We start from the raw sequence: 26,930 nt of genomic DNA, 5'->3' as shown, positions 1-26,930 counted from the left end.
TATACCATATTTATTTATTCATTCAATATCTACTGAGTTAACATCTGCTTTCTGCCAGGCATAGCTCCAGACACTGAGGACTCAGTAGAGAACAAGACAGTCATGATACTACCCACAAGGACCTTTCATTTTAGGGGTGAGGCTTTAAGTAAGCCATTATTCACCTTGGTCAAGATAGAGAATAATAGCTAGCACTATTGAGCACCTAATGTGTGCTAGCCACTATTGAAAACACTTTACACACACAATCCTTATAATAACTCTATGTGGTAAGTCCTCTTATTGCCTCCATTTTGCGGATAAGAAAACTGAGGCCCAGAAGTGTTGCTGATTTAGCAAATAAAAATACAGATGTGGCTCTGTGTGGTGGCTCATGCCTGTAATCCCAGCACTTTGAGAGGCATAGGTGGGAGGATTGCTTGATATCAGGAGTTGGAGACAAGCCCTGCCAACATAGCGAGACCCTGTCTCTACAAAAACAAACAACAAACAAAAAATTAGCTGAGTGTGGTGGTGTGGCCTGTAGTCCCAGCTACTTGGAAGGCTGAGGCAGGAGGATTGCTTGAGCCCAGGAGTTTGAGGTTACAGTGAGCTATGATCATACCACTACATTCCAGCCTGGGCAACAGAGCAAGACCCCATCTCTAAAACAAAAGCAAAAAACAGATGTCCAATTTCGTTTGAATTTCAGATAAATAATGAGTGATTTTTTTTTTTTTGAGACAGAGTCTCACTCTGTTGCCCAGGCTGGAGTGCAGTGGTGCCACCTCAGCTCACCACAACCTCCACCTCCCAGGTTCAAGCGATTCTCCTGTCTCAGCCTCCTGAGTAGCTGGGACTACAGGTGCAAGCCACCATGCCTGGCTAAGTCTTGTATTTTTAGTAGAGATGGAGTTTCACTATGTTGGCCAGGCTGGTCTCAAACTCCTGACCTCATGATCCGCCTGTCTCGGCCTCCCAAAGTGCTGGGATTACAGGTGTGAGCCACTGCGCCCGGCAAGCAATGAGTGATTTTTTAAGTTAGGTATGTCCTATGCAACATTTGAGACATACTTATACTAAAAAAAAAAGTGTAATTTTTCCCAAAATTCAAATTTAACTGAGCATCCTGTATTTTACCCAGCAACCCTAGTTAAGTAACGTGTCCAAGCCACACAGCTAGTAAGTGTCAAGGCAGGGATTTGCATGTGGCTTGTCTGGGTCTAGAGTTCACCTCTTGCCCATGACATCACACTGGGCATGTCTGTTCAAGGGAGGTTTAGAGAACAGTTCCCCAGACGGCAGAGGAAATCTCTTTCAGGAGAGGCTGATGGCTTCTGCTCCTTGCCCTGTAGGGGGCGCCACAGTTTGTTCATTTCGCCTGTATTTTGCTCCTGCGCTGGTAGCTTGGGTTTGGGCACAGTGCCATCTGGGGTTCTAAACTTCCTGGACAAAGGCCAGCTGCTGCAGATGGGAAACTCAATCACCTACAGGGACCAGGCAGGCCATGGAATGGGGGAATCGAGGTGGCTGGGCCTGAGAGTTACTCCAATAAGCAGCTGTCCCTTCCTTGGCTTGCTAATTATTACCAAAAAGGGTATGTGCGCCTCGTGTTGCCAAACCTTTACATTTTTCAAGAGAAGTTGGAAATCTTGATCTTGTGAGGAATCCCCTTATTATTATTATTATTATTTTTTAGATGGAGTCTTGCTCTGTCACCAGGCTGGAGTGCAGTGGTGTGATCTCGGCTCACTGCAACCTCTGCCTCCAGGGTTTAAGCGATTCTCCTGCCTCAGCCTCCCGAGTAGCTGGGACTACAGTCATGCGCCACCATGCCCAGCTAATTTTTGTATTTTTAGTAGAGACGGGGTTTCACCATGTTGGCCAGGATGGTCTTGATGTCTTGACCTCGTGACCCACCCGCCTCGGCCTCCCAAAGTGCTGGGATTACAGGCATGAGCCACCGCGCCCGGCCCCTCATTTTTAAATGTTGGCGGCTAATGAGGAAATTTGGAGGTGGCCAAACCAGACTGCTGGCCACTGGTTGTGGTCTCTGCAGGGAATGAGGTGGCCGTGCCAGGCCGCTGGCCATGGTGTTGACCATGTGCTCCTGCTCTTTCTGTTCTCACTGACTCTCCCAACACCCCAAATACAGGCAGCCGTGGAAAACCACCTGGAGCAGCGTCTGCACCAGCCCCAGAAGCTGCTGGAGGACCTGAGGAAGACAGACGCCCAGCAGTTCCGTACTGCCATGAAATGCCTCTTAGAAGACAAGAAGGACCGCTTGGTGAGGCGCCCTTGGCATCCCAGGGATAGAGGAAGTCCAGCACCACGTGGTGTTTGTTGAATTGAATAAAATGGAGCCTGACTTAGGCCTTGGCCCTTCATTGTCTCTTCCTGTCTCCTTCTGCCTCCTCCAACCCCCTGGGAGCTTTAGGATCTAAGTTTTCTCACTTACTTTCTCCAAAGTTAAAATGAAGAGCCTTACAATTTTTTATTTTATTTTTGTTTTAGACAGAATCTCATTCTGTCACTCAGGCTGGAGTGCAGTGGCACAATCTCAGCTCACTGTAACTTCTGCCTCCTGGGTTTAAGTGATTCTTGTGCCTCAGCCTCCCAAGTAGCTGGGATTACAAGTGTGTGCCACCATGACTGGCTAATTTTTGTATTTTTAGTAGAGATGAGATTTTGCCAGGTTGGTCTCAAACTCCTGGCCTCAAGTGATTTGCCCACCTCGGCCTCCCAAACTGCTGGGATTACAGGTGTGAGCCACTGTGCCTGGCCTAATTCATATTTTTGTCAGTACTAAGAAATGAGGGGTCCTAATTGAGGATCTGAGGATCTCCTGATTGTTTGGGTCAATAAACATCCACCAATAAAAATTACTATGCACAGTGGACACAGAGATCCTCCTGCACTCAAGGAGCTCACAGTCTGGAGGGGAGACAAAAAACAGAAACAGGTGCCGGGCGCGGTGGCTCACGCTTGTAATCCCAGCACTTTGGGAGGCCGAGGCGGGCGGATCACGAGGTCAGGAGATCGAGACCACGGTGAAACCCCGTCTCTACTAAAATACAAAAAAAATTAGCCGGGCATGGTGGCGGGTGCCTGTAGTTCCAGCTACTCGGAGAGGCTGAGGCAGGAGAATGGCGTGAACCCGGGAGGCGGAGCTTGCAGTGAGCCGAGATTGCGCCACTGCACTCCAGCCTGGGCGACAGAGCAAGACTCAGTCTCAAAAAAAAAAACAAAAACCAAAAAACAGAAACAGTTAATTTCCACAAAATGAGGTTAGTGATCCAAGAATACCACAAAGCAAGGCCTCTGAGACCTTAAAAACTGGGACTTAAAAAAGGTAAGTCATTTGCTCAGGACACACAGATAATGGAGGCCCTGGGATTGGAAACTGGGAATGCCTGACCCTAGTACCCATGGGGCTTAATCTGTAGGACTGTCATGAGAATTAATCAGGTGATGCATGTTTGCTCCAAGCTTGACACAGTAGAGTCAATGCTCAGTAAAATGGAGGCTTTTTTTTTTTTTCTTAGAGACAGGGGCTTGTTCTGTCATCCAGGCTGGAGTGCAGTGGTGTAATTATAGCTCACTGCAGGCTTGATATCCTGAGCCCAAGTGATCCTCCCACCTCAGCCTCTTAAGCAGCTAGGACTACAGGTGTGCACTAGCACACCCAGCTAATTTTAAAAATTTTATTTTGTAGGGATGGGGTCTCCCTATGTTGCCCAGGCTTGTCTCAAACTCCTGGGCTCAAGCGATCAACCTGCCTCGGCCTCCCGATGTGCTGGGGTTATAGATGTGAGCCACTGCGCCAGGCCAATCAGTCCTTTTCAAAAGCTCCCCAGATGGGCTGGGCATGGTGGTTCATACCTGTAACCCTAGCACTTTGGGAGGTTGTGGGCAGATTGCCTGAGCCCAGTAGTTTGAGACCAGCCTGGACAACATGGCAAAACTCCATCTCTACAAAAAACAGCTGAACGTGGTGGCGTGTGCCTGTAGTCCCAGCTACTTGGGAGGCTGAGGTGGGAGGATTGCTGAATCCCAGGAGGTTGAGGCTGCAGTGAGCTATAATCACACCACTGCACTGCAGCCTGGGTGACAGAGCGAGACCCTGTCTCAAAAATAAAATAAAACTTTAAAAAAGCACCCCAGGTGATTCTGATGTGCACCCAGAGGTGAGAACCATGGGCTTGGAGGAAAGACACATGAGTCCCTTTAAAGCATTATAGAGTTTGGTTCAAGATGCCCTGGGGGCACATAAGGGAGGGAAATCTGATCTGAAGTAGGAAGTTGGAGGGATCAGAGACTTCACCAAGGAGATGGCAATGGAGCCCAGCCTTAAAGGATGAGCTAGATTTCGCCAGAAAAAGGAGAGATGCAGGCCGGGCGCGGTGGCTCATGCTTGTAATCCCAGCACTTTGGGAGGCCGAGGCGGGCAGATCATGAAGTCAGGAGATCGAGACCACGGTGAAACCACGTCTCTACTAAAAATACAAAAAATTAGCCGGGCGTGGTGGCGGGCGCCTGTAGTCCCAGCTACTCGGAGAGGCTGAGGCAGGAGAATGGCGTGAACCCGGGAGGCGGAGCTTGCAGTGAGCTGAGATCACGCCACTGCACTCCAGCCTGGGTGACAGAGTGAGACTCTGTCTCAAAAAAAAAAAAAAGAGAGAGATGCAGAATTCCAGGTAGACCAAGGGCCTGAGGTATGCTGGTCAGGTGTATCTGGAGAGTGGGAAGGCTCCAGAGTGAGTGGAGCAGGTAAAGGCCTTGACTTTGTTCTGCAGGGAATGGAAAGTTCTAGAAGTTTCAATATAGCAGTATGGTGTTAAACAGTGATCCTGACTTTCCCCACTGTTGCAATGTGTGGTCCCTCCCAGGGCTTCCAAATTGAGAGGCAGCTCTCAAGCTGACCCTGGCTTCTCTCATTGCTTTAGGACCTGAAAGACATCATCATTGACTTAGGAGAGATTCGAGAACGAGCCTTGCAGAGCCCTGGTGTGAACCGCAGCCTGTTTCTCATCACACTGGAGAGGTGTTTCCAGGTGCTGCACTCCCTGGAGTGTGTGGAGATCCTGGGCAAGGTGCTGAGGGGGTCCTCAGGCAGCTTTCTCCAGCCAGACATCACAGAGCGGCTCCCTCGGGACCTGCGCGAGGATGCCTTTAAGAACCTGTGAGTGGTTCCTCCGACTTTTTTTTTTTTTTTTTGAGATGGAGTTTCACTCTGTTGCCCAGGTTGGAGTGCAGTGGCGCAGTCTCGGCTAACTGCAACCTCCGCCTCCCAGGTTCAAGTGATTCTCCTGCCTCAATTCCAAGTAGCTGGGACTACAGGGGCACCTACCACACTCGACTAATTTTTGTATTTTTGTACAGATGGAGTTTCACCATGTTGGCCAGGCTGATTTTGAACTCCTGACCTCAAGTGATCCACCTGCCTTGGCCTCCCAAAGTGCTTGGATTACAGGCGTGAGCCACTGCACCCAGCCACTTCCACCTTCTTAACTCATCACACTATCCTTCAGGGGCTGTCATGAGAATTCAAAGAGATATCACCTGGCAGCAGGGAGAAGACAGGTGGGGACAGGTTGATATGCACGTTTTGGAGGAAAAGCTTAACATCTGTAGAGTTAGGCTGGGTGTGGTAGCTCACACCTGTGATCCCAGCACTTTGGGAAGCAGAGGTGGGTGGATCATGAGGTCAGCAGTTCGAGACCAGCCTGGCCAACATGGCGAAACCACGTCTCTACTAAAAATACAAAAATTAGCTGGGCATGGTGGTGGGCGCCTATAATCTCAGCTACTTGGGAGGCTTGAGGCAGGAGAATCGCTTGAACCTGGGAGGTGAAGGTTGCAGTGAGCCAGGATCATGCCACTGCACTCCAGCCTAGGCAACAAAGTGAGACTCCATCTCAAAAACAAAAACAAACAAACAAAAAACAAAAAACAAAAACAACAAAAAAACTCACATAAATAAATACAGTGGGAAAAAAAAGTAAATCCTAGCTAGATATGTTGCTTGCTTAAGTGTGTTAGTCAGATTGGCCTGCTATAACAAAAATACCATAGACTGTGTGGCTGATGAACAACAAGTGTTTATTTCTCATGGTTCTGGAGGCTGGGAAGTCCAAGATCAAGGTGCTGGCAGACTTGGTGTCTGGTGAGGACTCGCTTTCTGGTTTATAGGTGGCACCTTCTTGCTGTGTTCCCTTGTGGTGGAAAGGGTGAGCGAGCCCTCTGGGATCTCTTTTATAAGGGCACTAATCCCATTCATAAGGTATCCAGCCTCATGACCTAATCACCTCCTCAAAACTCCACCTCTTAATACCTTCATGTTGGGAGTTAGAATTTCAACACATGAAATTTGGGGAAATGCAAACATTCAGTCCACAGCACAAAGGCTCTGAGCCTGGGTCTTGTTCTATTGATTTAAAAACAATCTGAGTGTGTTTTAAAGATTCACTGGCACTAAACTGAGACTTTCTTCTTGAGGGATAGCAGAAGGAGCGACAGAGCACTGAAAAAGAAGGACTTTTCTCCTTTTGAGATACCATGCCAGCTTATGTTGGTTACACCTAGCCCTGCATCAAATTGCACTTTGATGTAAACCAAATTCGAGGATTGTGCCTAGGACTTGAAGGGCCATAGGCATTGCAACCACCGCCAACTCCCTCCTTTTACTAATCATAGCACTTTATGGCCATAAAACACTCTTTCTAAATCTAAAAATGATTTAGAAGAAGGAAAAGACCAATATGATGATAACAATGTGGGAGATTCCTTTTATCTTTTGCAGGCAAAGGACAGTAGGGGAAATAGTATGCTGACCTCATCGTTTCTCTAGGTTGTCAGTTTTTTCACTAAGATGTATATACATGAAACCCTTTTGCTCTGCAGGCTATTACACTATTCCTTTTAAATTCAGCATCTCCTCCCTCCTCATTCAGGTTGTGGAAGAGAACATCATTGGGAGAGAGAGTTTATTGGTTACTGCTCACCTGAGTAAGCAGTAAACCCAAGTGGCAGAAAAACCCATTCAAACTGGCTTGAAGCAAAAAGGGAATTATTGGAATATGTGATTGAATAGTTTTAGGTGTAGGACTGACTTCAGACACAGCTGGATCCAGAGACTCAAATGATGCCATCAGGAACATCTTTGGCTCTTTATCTTATATGCTGAAAACCACTGAATTGCGTACTTTATTTATTTTATTATTTTTTTGAGATGGAGTTTCACTCTTGTTGCCCAGGCTGGAATGCAATGGCACCATCTTGGCTCACCGCAACCTCTGCCTCCCAGGTTCAAGTGATTCTCCCGTCTCAGCCTCCCAAGTAGCTGGGATTACAGGTGCATGCCACCACGCCTGGCTACTTTTTGTATTTTTAGTAAAGACAGAGTTTCATCATATTGGTCAGGCAGGTCTCAAACTCCTGACCTCAGGTGATCTGCCTGCCTTGGCCTCCCAAAGTGCTGGGATTACCGGTCTGAGCCACCACACCCGGCCCAATTGTGTACTTTAAATGGGTGCATTGTAAGGCGTGTGAATTATATCTCAACAGAGCTCTCCCCCACTTCCCCAAAAAAGAACCAAGAGGTGAGGAAGTGGAGACAATATGTATGGAATATTCTTTGGAAGGTGTTTAGCTGTGAAGGGGAAGAGGAAAATGGGAAAAATAGTTACATATAGCTAAGGAGTGTGGGGGGGTATTTTTTATTTTTAAGTTCTGGGGTACACGTGCAGGATGCGCAGGTTTGTTACATAGGTAAACGTGTGCCATGATGGTTTACTGTACCTATCAACCCATCACCTAGGTATTAAGCCCAGCATGCATTAGATATTTTTCCTAATACTCTCCCTTCTCCCATCCCACCCCCTAACAGGCCCCAGTGTGTGTTGTTCCCCTCCCTGTGTCCATGTGATCTCATTGTTCAGCTTCCACTTGTGAGAACATGGGGTGTTTCATTTTCTGTTCCTGCATTAGTTTGCTGAGGATAATGGCTTCCAGGTCCATTCATGTCCCTGCAAAAGACAAAATCTTGTTCATTTTTATGGCTGCAAAGTATTCCATGGTATATATGTACCACATTTTCTTTATCCAGTCTATTATTGATGGGCATTTGGGTTGACTGCATGTCTTTACTCTTGTGAATAGTGCTGCAATGAACATGTGTGCATTTATCTTTGTGACAGAATGATTTATATTTTTTTGGGTATATACCCGGTAATGGGATTGCTGGGTTAAATGGTATTTCTAGTTCTAGATCTTTGAGGAATCGGTACACTGTCTTCCACAATGGTTGAACTAATTTACATTCAGGAAAGAGAAGGTTTTTTTTTTTTTTTTTTTTTTTTTTTTTTTGACGGATCTTGCTCTTCACCAGCTGGAGTGCAGTGCCGATCTCGCTCACTCAAGCTCCACCCCCGTCACCCATTCCCCCCCCTCCGAGTAGGAACAGGCGCCACAGCCGGCTATTTTTTTTTTTAGTAGACGGTTTCACGTTCTCGATCCTGACCTGTCCCCCCTCGCCCCAAGTGCTGGATACAGCGTGGCCACCGCCCGGCTTTTAATATACTTTAAGTTCTAGGGTACATGTGCACAATGCGCAGGTTTGATATATAGGTATACATGTGCCATATTGGTTTGCTGCACCCATCAACTCATCATTTACATTAGGTATGTCTCCTAATGCTATCCCTCCCCCTTCCCCCCACCCTCCGACAGGCCCTGGTGTGTGATGTTCCCCTTCCTGTGCCCAAGTGATCTCATTGTTCAATTCCCACCTATGAGTGAGAACATGCGGTGTTTGGTTTTTTGTCCTTGTGATAGTTTGCTGACAATGATGGTTTCCAGCTTCATCCATGTCCCTGCAAAGGACATGAACTCATCCTTTTTTATGGCTGCATAGTATTCCATGGTGTATATGTGCCACATTTTCTTAATCCATTTGGGTTGGTTTCAAGTCTTTGCTATTGTGAATAGTGCCGCAATAAACATACGTGTGCATGTGTCTTTATAGTAGCATGGTTTATAATCCTTTGGGTACATACCCAGTAATGGGATTGCTGGGTCAAATGGTAATTCTAGTTCTAGATCCTTGAGGAATCGCCACACTGTCTTCCACAATCGTTGAATCAATTTACACTCCAATCAACAGTGTAAAAGCGTTCCTATTTCTCCACATCCAGGAGAGGGAAGAGTTTTAACACAAGACAGCTTTGGGTCACATTTGCTGTTGTTACTCCCTCTTTAAAGCAACCTCCACCTGCTTCTTATTAATTGATGCCTGTGTTTGTGTCATTTAGATCTGCAGTGTTCAAAGATCTCTACGACAAAACCTCGGCTCATTCCCAGAGAGCTCTCTATTCCTGGATGACTGGAATATTGAAGACATCCTCCAATGCCACTGGTGAGCCTGTACTTGGAGGTGGGGTCACTTTTGGGGGAAGAATATCTTCAAAAGAGGTGCTTCATCTCCGAAAACATGGATTTGATGTTGTTCTCTTCTGATTTTTACCACCTCCCACCACTTCGAAAAACAGTTTGATGTGGCTTATGGAGTAAAACACATACCCCATTTCGTCAATGCAATTCGCACATGTGGAAGTCTCTGAAATAATGATGTGTTCGTATTTCACAATCCATGTTGTGTCCTAGTTTTTCAGTGGAATATAAATAATGATGGTAATTTAGATTCAATGTGAACCTTGAGTAGGGTTACAAGTTCAAAATCTGTATAAAAAAATCTATATTAAAATGAGAGAAGAGGCTGGGCGTGGTGGCTCACGCCTGTAATCCCAGCACTTTGGGAGGCCGAGGTGGGAGGATTGCCTGAGGTCAGGAGTTTGAGACCAGCCTGGCCAACATGGTGAAACCCCATCTCTACTAAAAATACAAAAATTAACCGGGCGTGGTGGCGGGCACCTGTAATCCCAGCTACTCAGGAGGCTGAGGCAGGAGAATCGCTTCAACCAGGGAGGCAGAGATTGCAGTGAGCTGAGATTGCGCCACTGCACTCCAGCCTGGGTGACAGAGCGAGACTCCGTCTCAAAAAAAAATAAAAAAAAAAAAACAGAGAGAGAGAGAAGAGAATTTTGTTAGGAAATCTAGGCAATAAAGCACAGAAATTTAACTCTGAACGTCCTGGCAACCAAAGCAGATAGGTCAGGATTTATTTATTTGATGGATGTTGATTAAAAGCCTCCTTGTGTCCTAGAGCAGTCAAATTCATAGAGACAGAAATTAGAGTGGTGGTAGAGTTTCGATTTTGCAAGGTGCAAAAATTTCTCGATGTGGCTGGTGGTGATGGTTGCACAATAATGTGAATGTGAATCTACTTACTACTGCTCAACTGTACACTTAAAAATGGGGCCAGGTGGGCCGGGCACGGTGGCTCATGCCTGCAATCCCGGAACTTTGGGAGGCTGAGGCAGGCAGATCAACTGAGGTCAGGAGTTCAAGACCAGCCTGGCCAACATGGTGAACCCCCTTCTCTACTGAAAATACAAAAAATTAGCCTGGCGTGGTGGTGCGTGTCTGTAATCCCAGCTACTTGGGAGGCTGAGGCAGGAGAATTGCTTGAACCCAGGAGGCAGAGGTTGCAGTGAGCTGAGATCACACAATTGCACTGCATCTTGGGTGACAGAGAAAGACTCTGTCTCAAAACAAAAAAAAAAAGAAAAGAAAAGAAAAGAAGAGAAAAGAAAAGAAAATTGGGGCCGAGTGCGGTGGCTCACACCTGTAATCCCAGCACTTTGGGAGGCTGAGATGGGCGGATCACTTGAGGTTAGGAGTTTGAGACCAGCCTGGCCAACATGGTGAAACTCTGTCTTTAACAAAAAAATACAAAAAAAAAAAAAAAAAAAGCCAGGTGTGGTGGCGTGCACCTGTGGTCCCAGCTACTCAGGAGGCTGAGGTGGGAGAATTGCTTGAACCCGGGAGGCAGCAGTTGCAGTGAGCTGGGATTGTGCCACTGCACTCCAGCCTGAGTGATGGAGTGAGACCCTGTCTCAAAACAAACTAACAAACAAAACAAAACAGAGATAGAAAAGAATGGCTATATAGATTAGCAATACAAACAATTTCTCAGATAGCTTCAATTTGTTAAAACTTTAATGTCAGTAATATAAACAGAATAAACTTTTTAAAAGCCCATTGTGTATCAATAGCTGAAGATAGAGAAGGAAACAAAGTCTCTCTCTTACGGCCCTATTGTTTTATTGTGGGAGGGTTGGTGGAGAAAATTTTTTTAAACATGTAAGTAAATAAACAGAGAGAGAGAGAACTTAGAAATTTAGATACTTGTAGCTGCTATGAAGAAAATAAAATAGTTTGTTGAGACGGAATCTTCTCTGTCCCCCAGGCTGGAGTGCAGTGGCACAATCTCAGCTCACTGCAACCTCTGCCTCCCGGGTTCAAGTGATTCTCTTGTCTCAGCTCCCGAATAGCTGAGATTATAATTAGCCACCATAGCCAGCTAATTTTTGTATTTTTAGTAGAGACGTGATTCCTCCATGTTGGCCAGGCTGGTCTCGAACTCCTGACCTCAAATGATCCACCCGGCTTGCCTCCCAAAGTGCTGGGATTACAGGCATGAGCCACTGCACCCAGCCAGAAAGGATTATTACAGGTACTTTAGACTAGAAGAGCGCTTGGCAAAAGTTTTCTGTAAAGGACCAGGTGAATATTTTAGGCTTTGTAAGCCTACCATCTCTGCCTCAACTATTCAGCTCTGACATTGCAGCGTGAAAACAGCTGTAGACAATAGATGAATGAGCATGCCTGTGTCCCAGTAAAGCTTTATTAATGGATGCTGAAATTTGAAATTTGTATAATTTTCATGTGTCACCAAATAGGATTCTTCTTTTGATTTTCCTTTCAGCTATTAAAAAAGGTAAAAAGCAGGCAGGGTGCAGTGGCTCATGCTTGTAATCCCAGCACTTTGGGAGTCCCAGGCAGGAGGATTGCTTGAAGCCAAAAGTTCAAGACCAGCCTGGGCAACATAGCAAGACCCCATTTCTTAAAAAATTTTTTAAAAAATAGCCAGTGTCCTGGTACATGCCTGTAGTCCCAGCTATCTGGAGGCTGAGGCGGGGAGGATCCCTTGAACCTAGGAGTTTGAGGCTGCAGTGAGCCGTGATGGCGCCACTGGACTCCAGCCTGGTTGACAGAGTGAGACCTTTTCTCTAAAAAAAAGTCCAAAATAATAAATGTAAAAACCACTTTTGGCTCACGGGCTGTATAAAAACAGGTGGTGGGCTGAGTTTGCCCCATGGATTGTAGTTTGCCAACTCTTGGACTAAGGAATCAGGGAAGACCTCTCAAGTGGGTGACATTTAATCAAGATCAAAATGAAGAGATGGAACCAGGCATGTAAGGCTCTGGAGAAAGGGCATCCCAGAGAGAGATCCTGGGAAACACAAAGGCCCTGAGATGGGAATGAGCTCGGTGTGGAGAAAACATAAGGAAAGCAGATGGGGCTGGAGGATGGGGAATGCCAATCAATCTTTTCCTGGAATTCAGCTCTGAGATTTGTGCATAATGTACATTAAACAACATCATAATCAAAGTCTCAAATGCATAGTAGAATTCCCTCTGCCTAGTGCATAATTATGGTCTCCAGGAATCAGAGTCTCACACTGGGTAACCGTGAGAAAGCCGCTCAACCTTCAGACTTCTCTGCCTTTATTGCCAGAGTTTAATTAGGCACAGACTTGCCTTTTAAAATTCTTACACGGTGTGCTTCATTATTAAACTACAGCAAGTTAAAATTAATTGTTTGGACTTAAATCTTTTTTTCATGAAGGCCCTTGAGGGAACTGGAAATACGTTGGCTGTCAAAAACATCCCAACCTTGCTGGCCAGGCGTGGTCACTTAAACACCTGTAATCCTAGCATTTTGGAAGGCTGAGGAAGGAGGATTGCTTGAAGCCAGGAGTTCAAGGCCAGCCTGGGCAATGTAGTGAGACCCCTCTCTATACAAAAAAATTAAAAGATTAGCCTGATGTGGTGATGTGTGCCTGTAGTCCTAGCTACTAGGGAGGCTGAGGCAGGAGTTTGAGGCTTCAGTGAGCTATGATCATCCCACTGCACTCCAGCCTGGACAACAGAGGAAAAAAAAAATCCCAAGCTTGGGGATGATTGATCTGTGGAAATACAGTTCACGCTTAGTAATGAGTTAAAAAATAAACAACTAAGCTTGGTTCTTTGTGAATGTGTGGTTCTAGCCTCAAAATTTTCCAGCCCTCTATATAGGCAAGGCAAATGTTCAGGGTCCCCATCTAGAAGATCTTAGGAGTCTGCCTGTGTCACCCCAACATCTTTGATTCCTGGTTTGGGGGAGGCACTCCATATTTTCTTGTGAATCAGTCCATATAAAAGTTGATTTCTCCATCTCTTTTGGGCATCTGTCATTGCCCACGGCTTCTGCAAATAGCTCTTGGTGTTAGAGTCACTGCACCCTGTAAATGCTCCCCACTTCTTTCATTTTCCCCAAATGCCTCCAATACAATGTCGTTGTGTGTAAATGTCTTTTGCTAAAGAACTGGGGAGCATTGGCAGCCACTTCCAGCTCAGTGAAACTTGAAGTCTGATCCTAGACTTGATATATATATATATATATATATATATATATATATATATATATATATATAATATATATATATTTTTTTTTTTTTTCTGAGATGGAGTCTAGCTCTGTCACTCAGGCTGGAGTGCAGTGGTATGATTTCAGCTCACTGCAACTTCTGCCTCCTGGGTTCAAGCGATTCTCCTGCCTCAGCTTCCTGAGTAGCTGGGACTACAGGCGTGTGCTACCATGCCTGGCTAATTTTTGTAGTTTTAGTAAAGATGGGGTTTTGCCATGTTGACCAGTATGGTCTCGATCTCCTGACCTTGTGTTCCACCTGCCTCGGTCTCACAAAGTTCTGGGATTACAGGCGTGAGCCACTGCACCTGGCTGACTTGATGGTTTTTAAAATTCCACTGACATCTCAGTGATGGGGAATTTCAAAAGCCAGAACAGGGTGTCAGAGAGAGTCCTCTGGGAATTCAGTGGAGGGAGAAAGTACTTCTCATGAAGGAGATAAGAGAAGGCTTTAAGGGAGAAGAAAATTTGAGCTTGATCTTAAAGTAGGATTTGGATGCAGAAGGGTTAAGGAAAAGCATTGTAGGTGGTGAGTAGGGCCAAGGCCAGCCAAGATTTGGAGAACGTTTGGGGAGGTACAAGTAGTTTGCTTTGGTTCAAGTATAGTAACATGGTGATAATCAGTGAGGATGATCATTATTAGCGGTAGTGATGCAAGAGAGTCAAACATATTTCATGTTGCCAGATTATTATTATTATTAGACAGAGTCTCACTCTGTCGCCCAGGCTGGAATGCAGTGATGTGATCCCGGCTCACTGCAACCTCCACCTCCCGGGCTCAAGAGATTCTCCTGCCTCAGCCTCCCAAGTAGCTGGGATTACAGGCGCCACTACATTCGGCTAATTTTTCTTTGTATTTTTAGTAGAGATGGGATTTCGTGATTACAGGTGTGAGCCACCACACCTGGCCTCATGTTTCCAGATTATTTAGTAACTAACTGAATGAAAAAATAAAACTACATTTTGTGGGTTTTAAGTATTAAAAATAATCTGCATTTCTTATTTATTTTTAATTGTTATTTTTTTTTTAAAGAGACAGGGTCTCACTCTGTTGCCCAGGCTGGAGTGCAGTAGAGTGAGCGCATAGCTCACTGTAGCCTCAAATTCCTGGTTTCAAGCGATCCTCCCTTCTCAGTTTCCTGAGTAGCTGGGACTACAGGTGCATGTCACTGCAGCTGGCTTTTTTTTTTTTTTTTTGTAGCGATGAGGGTCTTGATCTATTGCTCAGGCTGGTCTCAAACTCCTGGCCTCAAACAATCCTCCTGCCTCAGCCTCCCAAAGTGCTGAGATTACAGGTGCCTGGCCAGAAAGAATAATCTGCATTTCTAACAAGTGGCCAGGTGACACTGATGTTGCAATTCCAAAGACCACACTATTGAGTAACAAGCTCTGAGGTGGTGCAAATCTGTGGTCACATCCTACGTGTGATCTCACAGGTAGGCCCTATGTATATGGTTGTTGAATGAGTTAATAATAAATTAATGTGGCTGGGCATGGTGGCTCACACCTGTAATCCCAGCACTTGGGGAGGCGGAGGCGGGCAGATCACCTGAGGTCAGGAGTTTGAGACCAGCCTGGCCAACATGGTGAAACCCTGTCTCTACTAAAAATACAAAAATTAGCCGGGCATGGTGGTGGGTGCCTGTAATCCCAGCTACTTGGGAGACTGAGGCAGGAGAATCACTTGAACCGGGAGGCGGAGGTTGCAATGAGCTGAGATCACACCACTGCACTCCAACCTAGGCAACAGAGCGAGATTCCGTCTCAAAAAACCCCAAAAAACAAAATAACGAATTAATAAATGCAAGAAGGAGGTCTTGACAGCAAAGATGCTGTTGACTATCACATACCAGTGTAAAGGCTTTTATTTATTTATGTACTCATTTATTCATTTCTTTATTTGTTGTAGATGACTCTGCTTCATGGGTCAGTGCGGAACACTTATGGGTTTTGGGCAGATACATGGTTCACCTATCATTTGAAGAAATTATGAAAATTAGTCCTATAGAAGTAAGTTGGAAAAGTACATTTATATGTCACCATTACTAATACACTTGGGGTAAGGTGTATTTTCAAACTCTAATGTTCATCCAGCCAGTCAAGGTGCCTTGGAAATTGTATACCCTCCTCAGCCCAATAGAGCTTGGGCCTCTGAAGAAAACTATTGGAACAAAGTTTCAAGTGGGCAGTCATGGGATTGTTTTAGTGTGGAAGGGCTAAGAAAAGAAAAAGAATTGTGGACAATTAAGATCATATCTCTGATGTGAGCAAACATGATTTAAAGGGATTGTTGGCTATGAACCAAAAATCATTTAAGGGTATTTTTGTACTGGAGAAGGCCAAGGACAAAAGATATAAAGTTTCCCGTCCTTGGGAGCATGAACTCAAAGCAAAAGCAAAATGGATTAATAGCTACTTCTATTTATAGCTACTTCTGTTAATAGCTACTTGAGCATGAGCAATGGTTAGATTTTAATTCTAGAGTTTACAGTGGAGGAATATACATTCTAGGGTTACTTAATTCACTAGTTAACCTGTCCCTCTCCTTTTGATGTTGACCCAATGACACTAAAATCTCTTGGGCATCATGATTCTTGAATGCGGTCTCCGAAGAATGCTGCCAACACAAAGGGATTCATGAAGAGACTGTGGGCCTTGCTTCCAATTTTTCTTCTTCCTCTTCCTCCTCCTCCTCCTCCTCCTCCTCCTCCTTCCTCTCCTCCTCCTCCTTCCTTCCTTCTTTCTTCTTCTTCTTTTTTTAAATGATATGTGCCCTGACTCTTCTGGCCAGTGAGAGGTGTTTGCATCAAATGACTGGCGTGTTCAAGGACCCATTGACCCAGCAATGTCTGCTTATTATGAAACCAGAGGCAGAACGAGGTTTCTGTCTTTTACCTAGGGGGCTGGGAGTATTTCAAGTGTCTTCCGATTTTTTTAACCCACAGTCCTAGAATTAACCCCCCACCCCACTGCCATTTACTCTCTCAATGTAGAGTTGCTTTGAGTAGGTAACAGCTTAAATTCTTAGAAAGCTGGGCCCCCTAGAGGAAATTTCTAAGATCAAACACTCATTTGCAACTTTTTATTCTCTAAAAATATAGAGAAGTGAGAAGTCAAGAATAACATTGCTAAAAGGGAATTTTGTTTTATTTTATTTTATTTTTATTTGTTTATTTATGAGACAGAGTCTCGTTCTGTCATCCAGGCTAAAGTGCAGTGGCGTGATCTTGGCTCACTGCAACCTCCTTCTCCCAGATTCAATTGATTCTCCTGCCTCAGCCTCTTGAGTAGCTGGGATTACAGGCACGTGCCACCACACCTGGCTAATTTTTGTATTTTTAGTAGAGACGAGGTTTCACCATGTTGGCCAGGCTGGCCTTGAACTCTTGACCTCAGGTGATCTGCCTTGCCTCAGCCTCCCAAAGTGCTGGTATTACAGGTGTGAGCCACCGCACCCAGCCTAAAAAGGAATTTTATATGGACAAAGAGTACAATCCACAAAGGAGAGACAACTTTATGAGACCCTTTGAGCACAGCATAATAGTGCCTCAAAATATAGAATGTGCCGGCTGCCGTGGCCCATGCTGGTAATTCCAGCACTTAGGGACGCCAAGGCGGGAGGATCACTTGAGCCCAGAAGTGCAAGACCAGCCTGGGCAACATAGTGAAACCTCATCTCTCCAAAAAATATTTAAAAATAAGCCAGGCGTAGTGGTGTGTGCCTATAGTATCAGCTACTTGGGAGGCTGAGGTGGGAGGATCACTTGAGCCCAGGAGGTCGAGGCTGCAATAAACCATGATCACACCACTGCACCCAAGCCTGGGTAAAAGAGTGAGACCGTGTCTTGGCCGGGCATGGTGGCTCACGCCTGTACTCCCAGCACTTTGGGAGGCTGAGGTAGGTGGATCATGTGAGGTCAGGTGTTCGAGACCAGCCTGGCCAACATGGTGAATCCCCGTCTCTACTAAAAATACAAATATTAGCCAAGCGTGGTGGTGGGCACCTGTAGTCCCAGCTACTCCGGAGGCTGAGGCAGGAGAACTGCTTGAACTCAGGAGGTGGAGGTTGTAGTGAGCTGAGTGCCATTGCACTCCAGCCTGGGCGACAGAGTGAGACTCCGTCTCAAAAAAAAAAAAAAAAAAGACATCAATCACAATGAGAACCAGGAGGTGTATCCAAGTGTCCATGATGGGGCACAGTGCAGACCACCAGGGTGGGGCCACACTGGGCCACTTCCACCCTCCTCACTGACATTCTCGTCCTTGTCCACCAACCAGATTGGGCTGTTTATCAGCTATGACAACGCCACCAAGCAGCTGGACACGGTCTATGACATCACACCTGAGCTGGCCCAGGCGTTTCTGGAGAGGATCAGCTCCTCCAACTTTAACATGAGGAATACCTCCACCATCCACAGGCAAGGGCATGGGCTCTGGGCCTTGGAGCTCTTTCCCAAGATGTGATCTAAGCATCAGAGTTCTCTGAGCAGCAAAACACCCAGGGAGGGAAGGGAGGTGGCTAGTGCGTCTCTTTGAATAGTCCCATGTTTCTCTGTGCATGTGAGGAGAGGTGTCTGCAACGTTTTTTATGAAGAGGTTATGAAGCAGGGTGAAAGGGTAAATGCTTTCTGAGCATCTCCTGTGTGCCAGGCATTTTATGCAACCTTATCAAGTGCTAATTCTGGCTCTCGGCACAGAAATGAAACATTTTAAATACTCAGGACTGGGTCCTGTTCCAAAGTGAATGTGTGATTTCCGTTTAAGTTGAGTCAAGTGTTGGAAATAACTCATGGGTCCCCATATTTGAGAACCGCTTGTTATCAGACTCTTAGCTGGGGAGCCCCTGGATGAGATCAGCTCTAGAATTTAGTGACTGTAATGTGATCTTCCCTAAAACCATTCCCAGCAGGGGAGGAGGGACAGGAACTCTACATTCCAGGGGTGTCAGGAAGGGAGTGGGCAATGGGAACGAGGTGGTGAGTACAGCTCAATACTCCCTCCTTTTCCTTTTATTTATTTATTTATTTTTTTGAGACACAGTCTTGTCCTGTCACCCAGGCTGGAGTGCAGTGACGTGATCTTGGCTCACTGTAACCTCTGCCTCCTGAGTTCAAGCAATCCTCACGCCTCAGCCTCCAGAGTAGCTGGGACTACAGATGTGTGCCACCATGCCCAGCTAATTTTTTTGTATTTTTAGTAGAGATGGGGTTTTGCCATGTTGGTCAGGCTGGTCTCAAACTCCTGACCTCTTGAACTCCTGACCTCAGGTGGTCTGCCTGCCTTGGCCTCCCAAAGTGCTGGGATAACAGGCATGAGCCACCACACCTGGCCCATTCAATCCTCTTTTTTTTTTTTTTTTTTTTTGAGACAGAGTCTCACTTTGTTGTCCAGGCTGGAGGGCAGTGGTGCAATATCAGCTCACTACAACCTCCACCTCCGGGTTCAAGAGATTCTCCTGCCTCAGCCTCCCAAGTAGCTGGGATTACAGGCGCGTGTGCCACCACACCCAGCTAATTTTTGTATTTTTAGTGGAGGCTGGGTTTCGCCATGTTGGCCAGGCTGTTCTCAAACTCCTAACCTCAAGTGATCCACCCATCTTGGACTTCCAAAGTGCTGAGATTACAGGCGTGAGCCACTGTGCTGGGCCATCATTCAATCCTCTTCTGTCCGTCTCTGAAGGTCTTATTGCCACACTGCTCCCATCCCATATTACCTTAAGGTTTTTCAAATGAGCCACTCTTAGGGAATGTACTCATAGGAAACAATTATATCTGTTTCACCTACCTTTAGTAATTTTCACTTATTAGCATGTGTCCCATTTTTCTATGGTTTCACACACACAAAAATAGCCTCATGATTAAGAACATGGGACCTCAAGCCAGACTTCGTGGCTTAATCCTGGCCCTGCTGCTTACTAATGGTGTGATCTTTGCTATTTTTATATCACCTCTCTATGCTTCTGCTTCCCTGTCCGTAAAATGGGAGATAAACATATGCCTACTGCATTAAGGTCTTTGGGATTTGCACACTTGACACATAGTAAGTGTTCAATAAATAATACTTTTTCTTCTTTTTATTTATTTATTTTTTGAGATGGAGTCTCACTCTGTCGCCAGGCTGGAGTGCAGTAGCACAATCTTGGCTCACTGCAACCTCTGCCTCCTGGGTTCAAGTGATTCTCCTGCCTCAGCCTCCCGAGTAGCTGGGACTACAGGCACACGACACCACACCCAGCTAATTTTTGTATGTTTAGTAGAGACAGGGTTTCACCATGTTGGCCAGGATGGTCTTGATCTCTTGAACTTGTGATCCGCCTGCCTCAGCCTCCCAAAGTGCTGGGATTACAGGCGTGAACCACCGCGCCCAGCCTATTTTTTCTTTTATAATTTTTTTTTTAAATTGGTAAATAAAAATTATATCTATGGTGTGCAACATGATGTTTTGAGATACATATTCATTGTGGAATGCCTAAATCAAGCTAATTAAGTTATCATTACCTCACACAGTTTTTTTGCTGTGAGAACACTTAAAATCTACTCTTAGCAATTTTTGAGTATATAATACATTGTTATTAACTGTAGTCAGCATGTACAATAGATCTCCAGAACCTATTTTCCTATTTAACTGAAACATTGTATCCTTTGTCCAAGTCTCTCCAACTCCCTTCCCACCTCCAGCCCCCGGTAACAACCATTCTAAGTCTCTGCTTCCATGAGTATGACGTTTGTTTATTTGTTTGTTTTTCAGATTCATAATACAAATGAGGTCATACAGTATTTGTCTTTCTGTGCCTGGCTTATTGCACTTAGCATAAGATCCTCCAAGTTCATCCATGGGGTCCCATATGATGGAATTTCCTTCTTTTTCAAAGCTGAAGATCATTCCATTGTGTATCCACCAAATTAAAAAAAAAATCCATTCATCCACTGACGTATCGGACACTTAGGATGATTCCATGTCTTGGCTATTGTGAATAGTTATTCTCAACATTGTTATTAACACTCAGCCCTCGCTTCCCCTGAGTCTTCTTTTCTCGAAGTTAAGCAGATCTCTTTTCCTTGTGAGACACACTTTCAAATCTTTTCCCTGGACCTGGCAGATCTCCTGTGGGCATGTCTGAATATGTCAATACCGCTCTGACAGGGTGGAGCCAGGCTGACTGTGATCAACTAGGTAGTCTTCATTCTAACTCTAAGAGCATTCATTAATGAAAGAGTGCTTGGTATCCACCAGGAAGTATGCAAATCAGTTGGTATACCACTTGTCATTTAACTTTCACAGTCATCCTCTTTCTTTCACTCATATTTATTATGATGTGCTACGATGAACAAAGAAAACCTCCCATTTATTAGAAGCTCAGAGAGGGAGAGGCACCCTGTCTCTGTACAGTACAGGAGTACAGAGTGTGCACTGCAGAACTGTGTATAGCAGCCTCACAGACAAGTTAAGTAACTTGGCGGAGATCAAACATCTCACAGAGCTGGGCTTCAGACTGCAGTAGGCCTGAAACAATGCTCTTAATGATTAGACACACTGCTCTCAGTTATACTAGGGTTCCAATCTCACTTCTGCCCTTTTGAAAGGTATGCCGGCAAACTCAAACCACACCGAGTACGGCCAAGAGATCTTTATTGGAGAGGTTGAGGTCAGGTCGCGCAGGGTAGAGAGAGAGAGCTGTTGGGTGGAGTAATTTATAGCCCCCAGGGCTATATGGGCACTGATGATTGGATGGGGGGCGGGCCTGACGGGAGGAGTAGGAGGTGCCTTCTTTTATTGGGTCTCATTTGGCGGGCCCATGTAGTGCTGGGTGAAGAAGAACCTGGAACCAGCGCCATCTTTTGGTGCCTTGCGTCACCTAACATTCCTCCCTTTTGTTTCTCTTAGAGGTAGGTGGAGGGGCGTCGTATCTCATCTGGCTACTTCCTGCTGAGTGGGGGCATTGAGGGGGAGTAAAGGGAGGACTGTTAGGGGCATCTATCAGTAGAATAAGCCCGAGTAGTGTGGTGGCGTATGTAAACACCTCTTGGGGTGTGAAGTCCGTGAAGGTTCCTTGAAGGTATAAATATCAATTCGAAGGGTAGCGATGGATTGGCTATGAGCCAGCTGTCGGCGCGGAGATCGTTGAGAAATTTGTGGAATCGGTTGGCGGTTGTCATGACTGGCTTGGGTTAGCAGGTTGTGAGCCCGTCTGTGGAATCTGTCCCGTCCTCGCTGGTGGCTAAAAGTTGGTAGTTTCTGAGGAGAAGCTGGTTAAATGTTTGGTTAGATATGGAAGAGATTTGGTTTTTCATAAACTTAATGAGGCAGGAGAGTAGTGCACAGAAAGCGAGGATCCAAGCTAAGAGGGGGGTTTTGAGGGTTTCCCAAAGGGAGGGAGTAGTGCTAGCATTCATTAGTTTACGTTTTATCTGATGTAGGTTTTTAATGCTAGTTTCGATTACTTGGGACTCATTAATGTAATAACAACAGTTCTCCTGTAAGAAGATGCAAGTACCGCCTTTTTTGGCTGTGAGTAGGTCGACGGCGCGGTGGTTTTGAAGGGTGACACCAGCTAGAGATGTGATTTGTCATTGGAGGGCGGCTAGAGACTGAGCCGTTTCCTCAATGGCTGTCTGAAAATTGGGATACGCTGTATACCTATGAGAGAGGTTGTTAGAGAGATTCCAAGCATGATAGGTAGGAAGATTGCTTTTTTTTTCCGATGGTCCTCAGGAGAGTTGGGTTTAGGGTGATTAAACTGATAGGCTTGAAGGCCTTCAGAGAAGGAGAGCAATGTGAGTTGAGGGACTAGTGTGGTGGGTATGCAGGGGACAGGGATAGAGGAATTAATGGCCGTTACACCAAAAAAAAAAAAAAAAAGCTGTCTGGAGCTGGAAAGTTGAGGGGGGTGACAGTTTGTTTGCATGTTACATTGTGGGGCGATGGGGGGTGGTAGCTGGTGTTGTAACAGGTAGGAATAGGGACGCTGAGGTTGGCAAGGAGGGGGACATGGGAGATTACAAAGCCGGTGGTCGGCGGGGAGGAATTGCTTGTGTTTATGGAGCTAGATAGTGGAACCGCAGCAAGAGGGGGTTTGTTGATGTTTGCGCATAAGAAACAATCGGAAGTAGGGACCTGAGAGGTGTTTAATAATATATGAATGGGGTCTGTCTGTCTGTTTTTTTTGGTGATTTAATTAATAACACAGCTGGTCCAGGGACACCCATAGTTTTGGGGCCATTCAGTTTTACAGGCGCTGCGGGATTGTTGGTGTGGAAAGCAAATGGCACTATTTATTATGGTGAGTTTAGGGAGGGGAAGGTTTACTGAGGATGCATCGATGGAGCATCGGGTGTAACTGATGACATTGGTGTGTGACCTCCGGTTAGTGTTGTAGGTTTCTTTGAGGGTGAAGAGGTAGTAGGGTTGTGAAGGGGGCCTGTTGGCAGAGGAGGGTCCGTAGAAGAAGATGTAAGAGGCGGAGAGCCAGAAGAGCGGGCTCGGAGCAGGCATGAGGGCGGCAGCTTATGCCTTAGGAATAGTAGGAAGGAAGGGCGTTTTAGGAATGCAAACTTTGAGAGGGTTGTGGGGTACGGGCGTGCCTGGCTTTAGAGGGGTTTGTGGGTTCGTGTTTAAGGAGAGACAGGCAGGAGGGTGGCGGGATTGAGGGGTGCACATGTTTGGAAAGTTACAGCAGAATCGTGCAGGAAGGAAACTAGGAGAGACAGTACGCGGCAAGGGGGAAGGGTTTGTAGACTTTTGTAGGTCAGGAGTTCCTTGAGTTGATGGGGGGAGGTAATGACAACAGCTGCCCTAAACGTTAATTTCTTTGACTCTTGAAGTAGTAGGTAGGCTGCAGCCAGGGCCCAAAGGCAGGGGGCCCACCCTCGCATGGTGGGGTCTAGTCGGCCAGTAGGGATGCAGAGCCTCCCATGGTGAGAGAGGAAGGGGTATATGTATATGGCGGCTGGCTGAACAGGGCGTCCCCTATTAGCCGATGGCCGTGTTGCGAGTCAGAACCTTCAAGCCGGTCGTCACTGAAACGAAAGAACTGATGGGCCTCTGTAAGGCCGAGGGCCGTGGGTTACCTGGTACCAGGATTTTTTGAGCGAGAGAAGGGAGGAAACCCAGGCCGGACGAGTGAGTGAGAAGGGAAAGGAGAAAACTCAGTTCCCTGCGGGCCGAGTTCGCTCTCAGAATTGTTTGGATAGGTTTGCAACTGCCACAAAGGTGGGTCTGTGCATCTGACCTAGGACTCCAAGAGCCAAGCCATTGTGCTCATGTACATATAGAATGAAAGGTTGTTGTAAGTCTGGAAGATGTAGGGCTGGGGCTTTGAGTAGTGCCTGTTGAAGCGACAGGAAGGGCTGCTTGACTGTGGCCTCTACAGGCTCGGATGGGGTACCTCGGGAGAGATCATCCTTTGAGTCATGGGCAAGGAGGACTCCTAGACAGGTGATTTGAGTGAGGGAGAGCTGGACCTTTTGGGGGGATACTCGGTAGCCTCGGTCAGCAAGGAAGTTGAGAAGAGAGGTGGTGTCAGTTTGTGTGTGGCACTAGGAGGAATAGAGGATAAGAGAGTATAGGGGTTGGGGACTATGGGATGAATGGGCTTGACAGCCTTGTTAATGAGTCTGAGGTCTTGGACGAGGCGGAACGTACCATTGGGTTTTTTTACTGCTAGAATAGGGGTGTTAAATGCAGAATGGGTTGGCCTGAGGAACCCTTTTAAGAGGTCTAAAATAATTGGTTGTAATCCTTTCAGGCTGGAGACGGGGAGAGGATATTGGGGTTGGCTGGGGAAGTGGTGTGGGTTTTTAAGGAAGATTTGTATGGGAGTACATTGTGCCAATGAGGGGGTGGTGGTATCTCAAACCAAGGGGTTGACGCATAGTAGGAGTGGAGGCGGAACGGGAGCGGAAGTCTGGTCGATGGAACTAGCTACCAGAGCAATGAGGGATGTGGAGTTTGAGGAAGTTATAGGGTGGAAGGTGATTGAAGTTTTGAACTTGGAGAGGATGTCCCTTCCCAATAAAGGGAGGGGGCATTGAGGCACGACAAGGAAACTGTGAGAAAAAATGTGGCCTGAGAGGGAGCAAGATAAGGGAGGAGTGGCTCTGGGGCGAATGGTTTGACCTCCAACCCCGACTATAGGAGATCCAAAAAGGGAAGTGGCACCCCAAAACTCTCGCAAGACCGAGAAAGTAGCCCCGGTATCAAGGAGGAAGATGATGGGACGCCCATCCACCATTAGAGAGACCCTGGGCTCCTGTGAAGTGATGATCTGAGTCAGGAAAGGAGTCCCAAGGCCCCATCAGTCTTCAATGGCCAGTCCTAGAAGATCAGGGTTTGGGCTGAGGGTGGACCCGGCCCCCCTTTGGGGACCAGGGCAATCCACGGCCCAATGGCCAGGCTGGTGGCATTTTGGACAGGGCTGGCTGGGGGGCCTGGGATTTGGGCACTCTCAGACCCAATGTCTTTCCTTACCGCATTTAAAACAGGGCCCAGGTGGCTGACGTTGAGGGTGGGCGGAGGGCGGAGGGTGATTTACGGCCGTGTGACCCTGTGGCAGACCAAGGAAAGGCTTGGAGAGCTTGGGCCAACATTTGGTACTTTTGCCTCCTGGCCTTCTCATCTCGGTTGTGATAAACCTTGAATGCCATTGCTAAGATCTCGGTCTGTGGAGTAAAGGGGCCTCTGTCTAACTTTTTAAGTTTGGCCCTGATGTCAGGAAAGCTCTGTGCAAAAAAATGAGACATGAGGAGCTACCTGCCATCGGGGCCTCTGGGTCTACGTTGGTGTATTGTTGGAGCACCCGTGTAAGGCAGTCAAGGAAGGCAGATGGGTTTCCATGTTTTTCTTGTACTATTTCATGGAGTTTTTCAAAATTAACAGCCTTTTGGGCTGCCTTGCGCAGTCCAGTTATTAGGCAGGTGGCGAACTGGTCTCTGGTGGCAATGCCGTTTGGGGTGTTATAGTCCCAATTAGGCTCTCGTTCGGGGACTGCCTGTGCACCTAGTGGTATGGCGGGGGTTGTCTGATGGACCTCATCTGCATAGGTGCGGGCCTGCTCCCAGACCCGTCGGCACTCTTCAGGGAGAAGGGTGCTAGAGAGGATCATGTAGATATTGTGGAAAGTGAGACTATAAGCTTGTAGGAGATATTGAAACTCTTTGATGTAGGAGGCGGAGTTAGAGGTATTAGAGCCTAAGCGTTTTTCAATTTGAGACAAATCGGCCATAGAGAAAGGAACATGGACACGGACAATGCCCTCTGCCCCCGCAACCTCCCTGAGGGGGGCAAGGACGGGAAGGTGTGACCTGGAACAGGTAGTGGGAGGGCTAAAAGATGGGGAGGAAGAGGTTGAGGGTGAAGGCAATGGGTGGGGGGAGGTACCGGAAGAGGGGTCGGGGCGTGGGGGGGTTGGGCAGCTACAGGTTGAGCGGCGACCGGAAGATGAGGTGGAGGGTGGTGGTATGGTGGGGGGGGTCGTCGGCCGGATCAAAGTTGGGAGCGGAAGGAGAGGTTGGTAGCTTGAGAGCAGCGATAAGTTGTTGTGGCTTGCAAGGGAGGCAAAGGTTGGGTTTGTCCCGTAGGAGAAAGAAGCCGTGGATATATGGGATCTCTAACCATTTTCCTGTTCGCTGGCAATAATTGTAGAGATCCTGGAGAATGTTAGGATCGAGAGACCCATAAGTGGGCCATTTGCTTTGGTTGTCTAGGGGATATGTGGGCCAGTTTTGCTATTTGGGGTCTACCGTGGCCTTAGGGGCTTGAGGCGAAGCGCTTCGTGGGGTCTCTTGCCTGCCTAGAGAGGTAGACCCCGGAGGGGAAGACTTACAGAGACGAGGCCAGTGTTGGGCGAACAGCTTGGTGAACAGGAGAATGGGTGAAGGCTGGTCGGGGGTTTGGGTTGAGTCTAAGAAGAGATCGGGATCCCACTAAAAGTGGGGAGTCCCGATCCGAGTCACGGCACCAAATGAAAGGGATGCCGGCAAACTCAAACCACACCAAGTACGGCCAAGAGATCTTTATTGGAGAGGTTGAGGTCAGGTCGCGCAGGGTAGAGAGAGAGAGAGAGAGAGCTGTTGGGTGGAGTAATTTATAGCCCCCAGGGCTATATGGGCACTGATGATTGGATGGGGGGCGGGCCTGAAGGGAGGAGTAGGAGGTGCCTTCTTTTATTGGGTCTCATTTGGCGGGCCGACGTAGTGCTGGGTGAAGAAGAACCCGGAACCAGCGCCATCTTTTGGCGCCTTGCGTCACCTAACAGTTTTCTTCCAGTCTTTTTTGTTTTCCTTCTGAAATCTTTGCATCATCT

At 46.7% G+C, this 26,930-nt stretch overlaps 1 protein-coding gene across 3 annotated transcripts in view; it reads left to right on the top strand.

Annotated features, from left to right (window-relative positions):
- OTOA (otoancorin) overlaps window positions 1-26,930 on the top strand; it is a 102,737-nt gene that overhangs the window by 19,009 nt on the left and 56,798 nt on the right. Inside the window, exons 1-6 of one of the 3 annotated variants that reach the window (XM_030823135.1) lie at window positions 1,362-1,479; window positions 2,135-2,266; window positions 4,926-5,161; window positions 9,291-9,394; window positions 15,540-15,640; window positions 17,909-18,048. In XM_030823135.1, the coding sequence (XP_030678995.1) occupies window positions 1,450-1,479; window positions 2,135-2,266; window positions 4,926-5,161; window positions 9,291-9,394; window positions 15,540-15,640; window positions 17,909-18,048 (743 nt within the window). In that variant the 5' untranslated portion in view covers window positions 1,362-1,449. Of the gene's footprint in view, window positions 1-1,361; window positions 1,480-2,134; window positions 2,267-4,925; window positions 5,162-9,290; window positions 9,395-15,539; window positions 15,641-17,908; window positions 18,091-26,930 lie in introns of those variants that run through there. The other 2 variants (XM_030823134.1, XM_030823133.1) reach the window with 2 other exon arrangements.

The sequence above is a fragment of the Nomascus leucogenys genome, chromosome 2 (assembly GCF_006542625.1).
Source record: "Nomascus leucogenys isolate Asia chromosome 2, Asia_NLE_v1, whole genome shotgun sequence".
Taxonomy (NCBI): domain Eukaryota; kingdom Metazoa; phylum Chordata; class Mammalia; order Primates; family Hylobatidae; genus Nomascus; species Nomascus leucogenys.
Note: the sequence above shows the minus strand (reverse complement) of the source record. Positions and strands in the feature narration are given on the sequence as shown.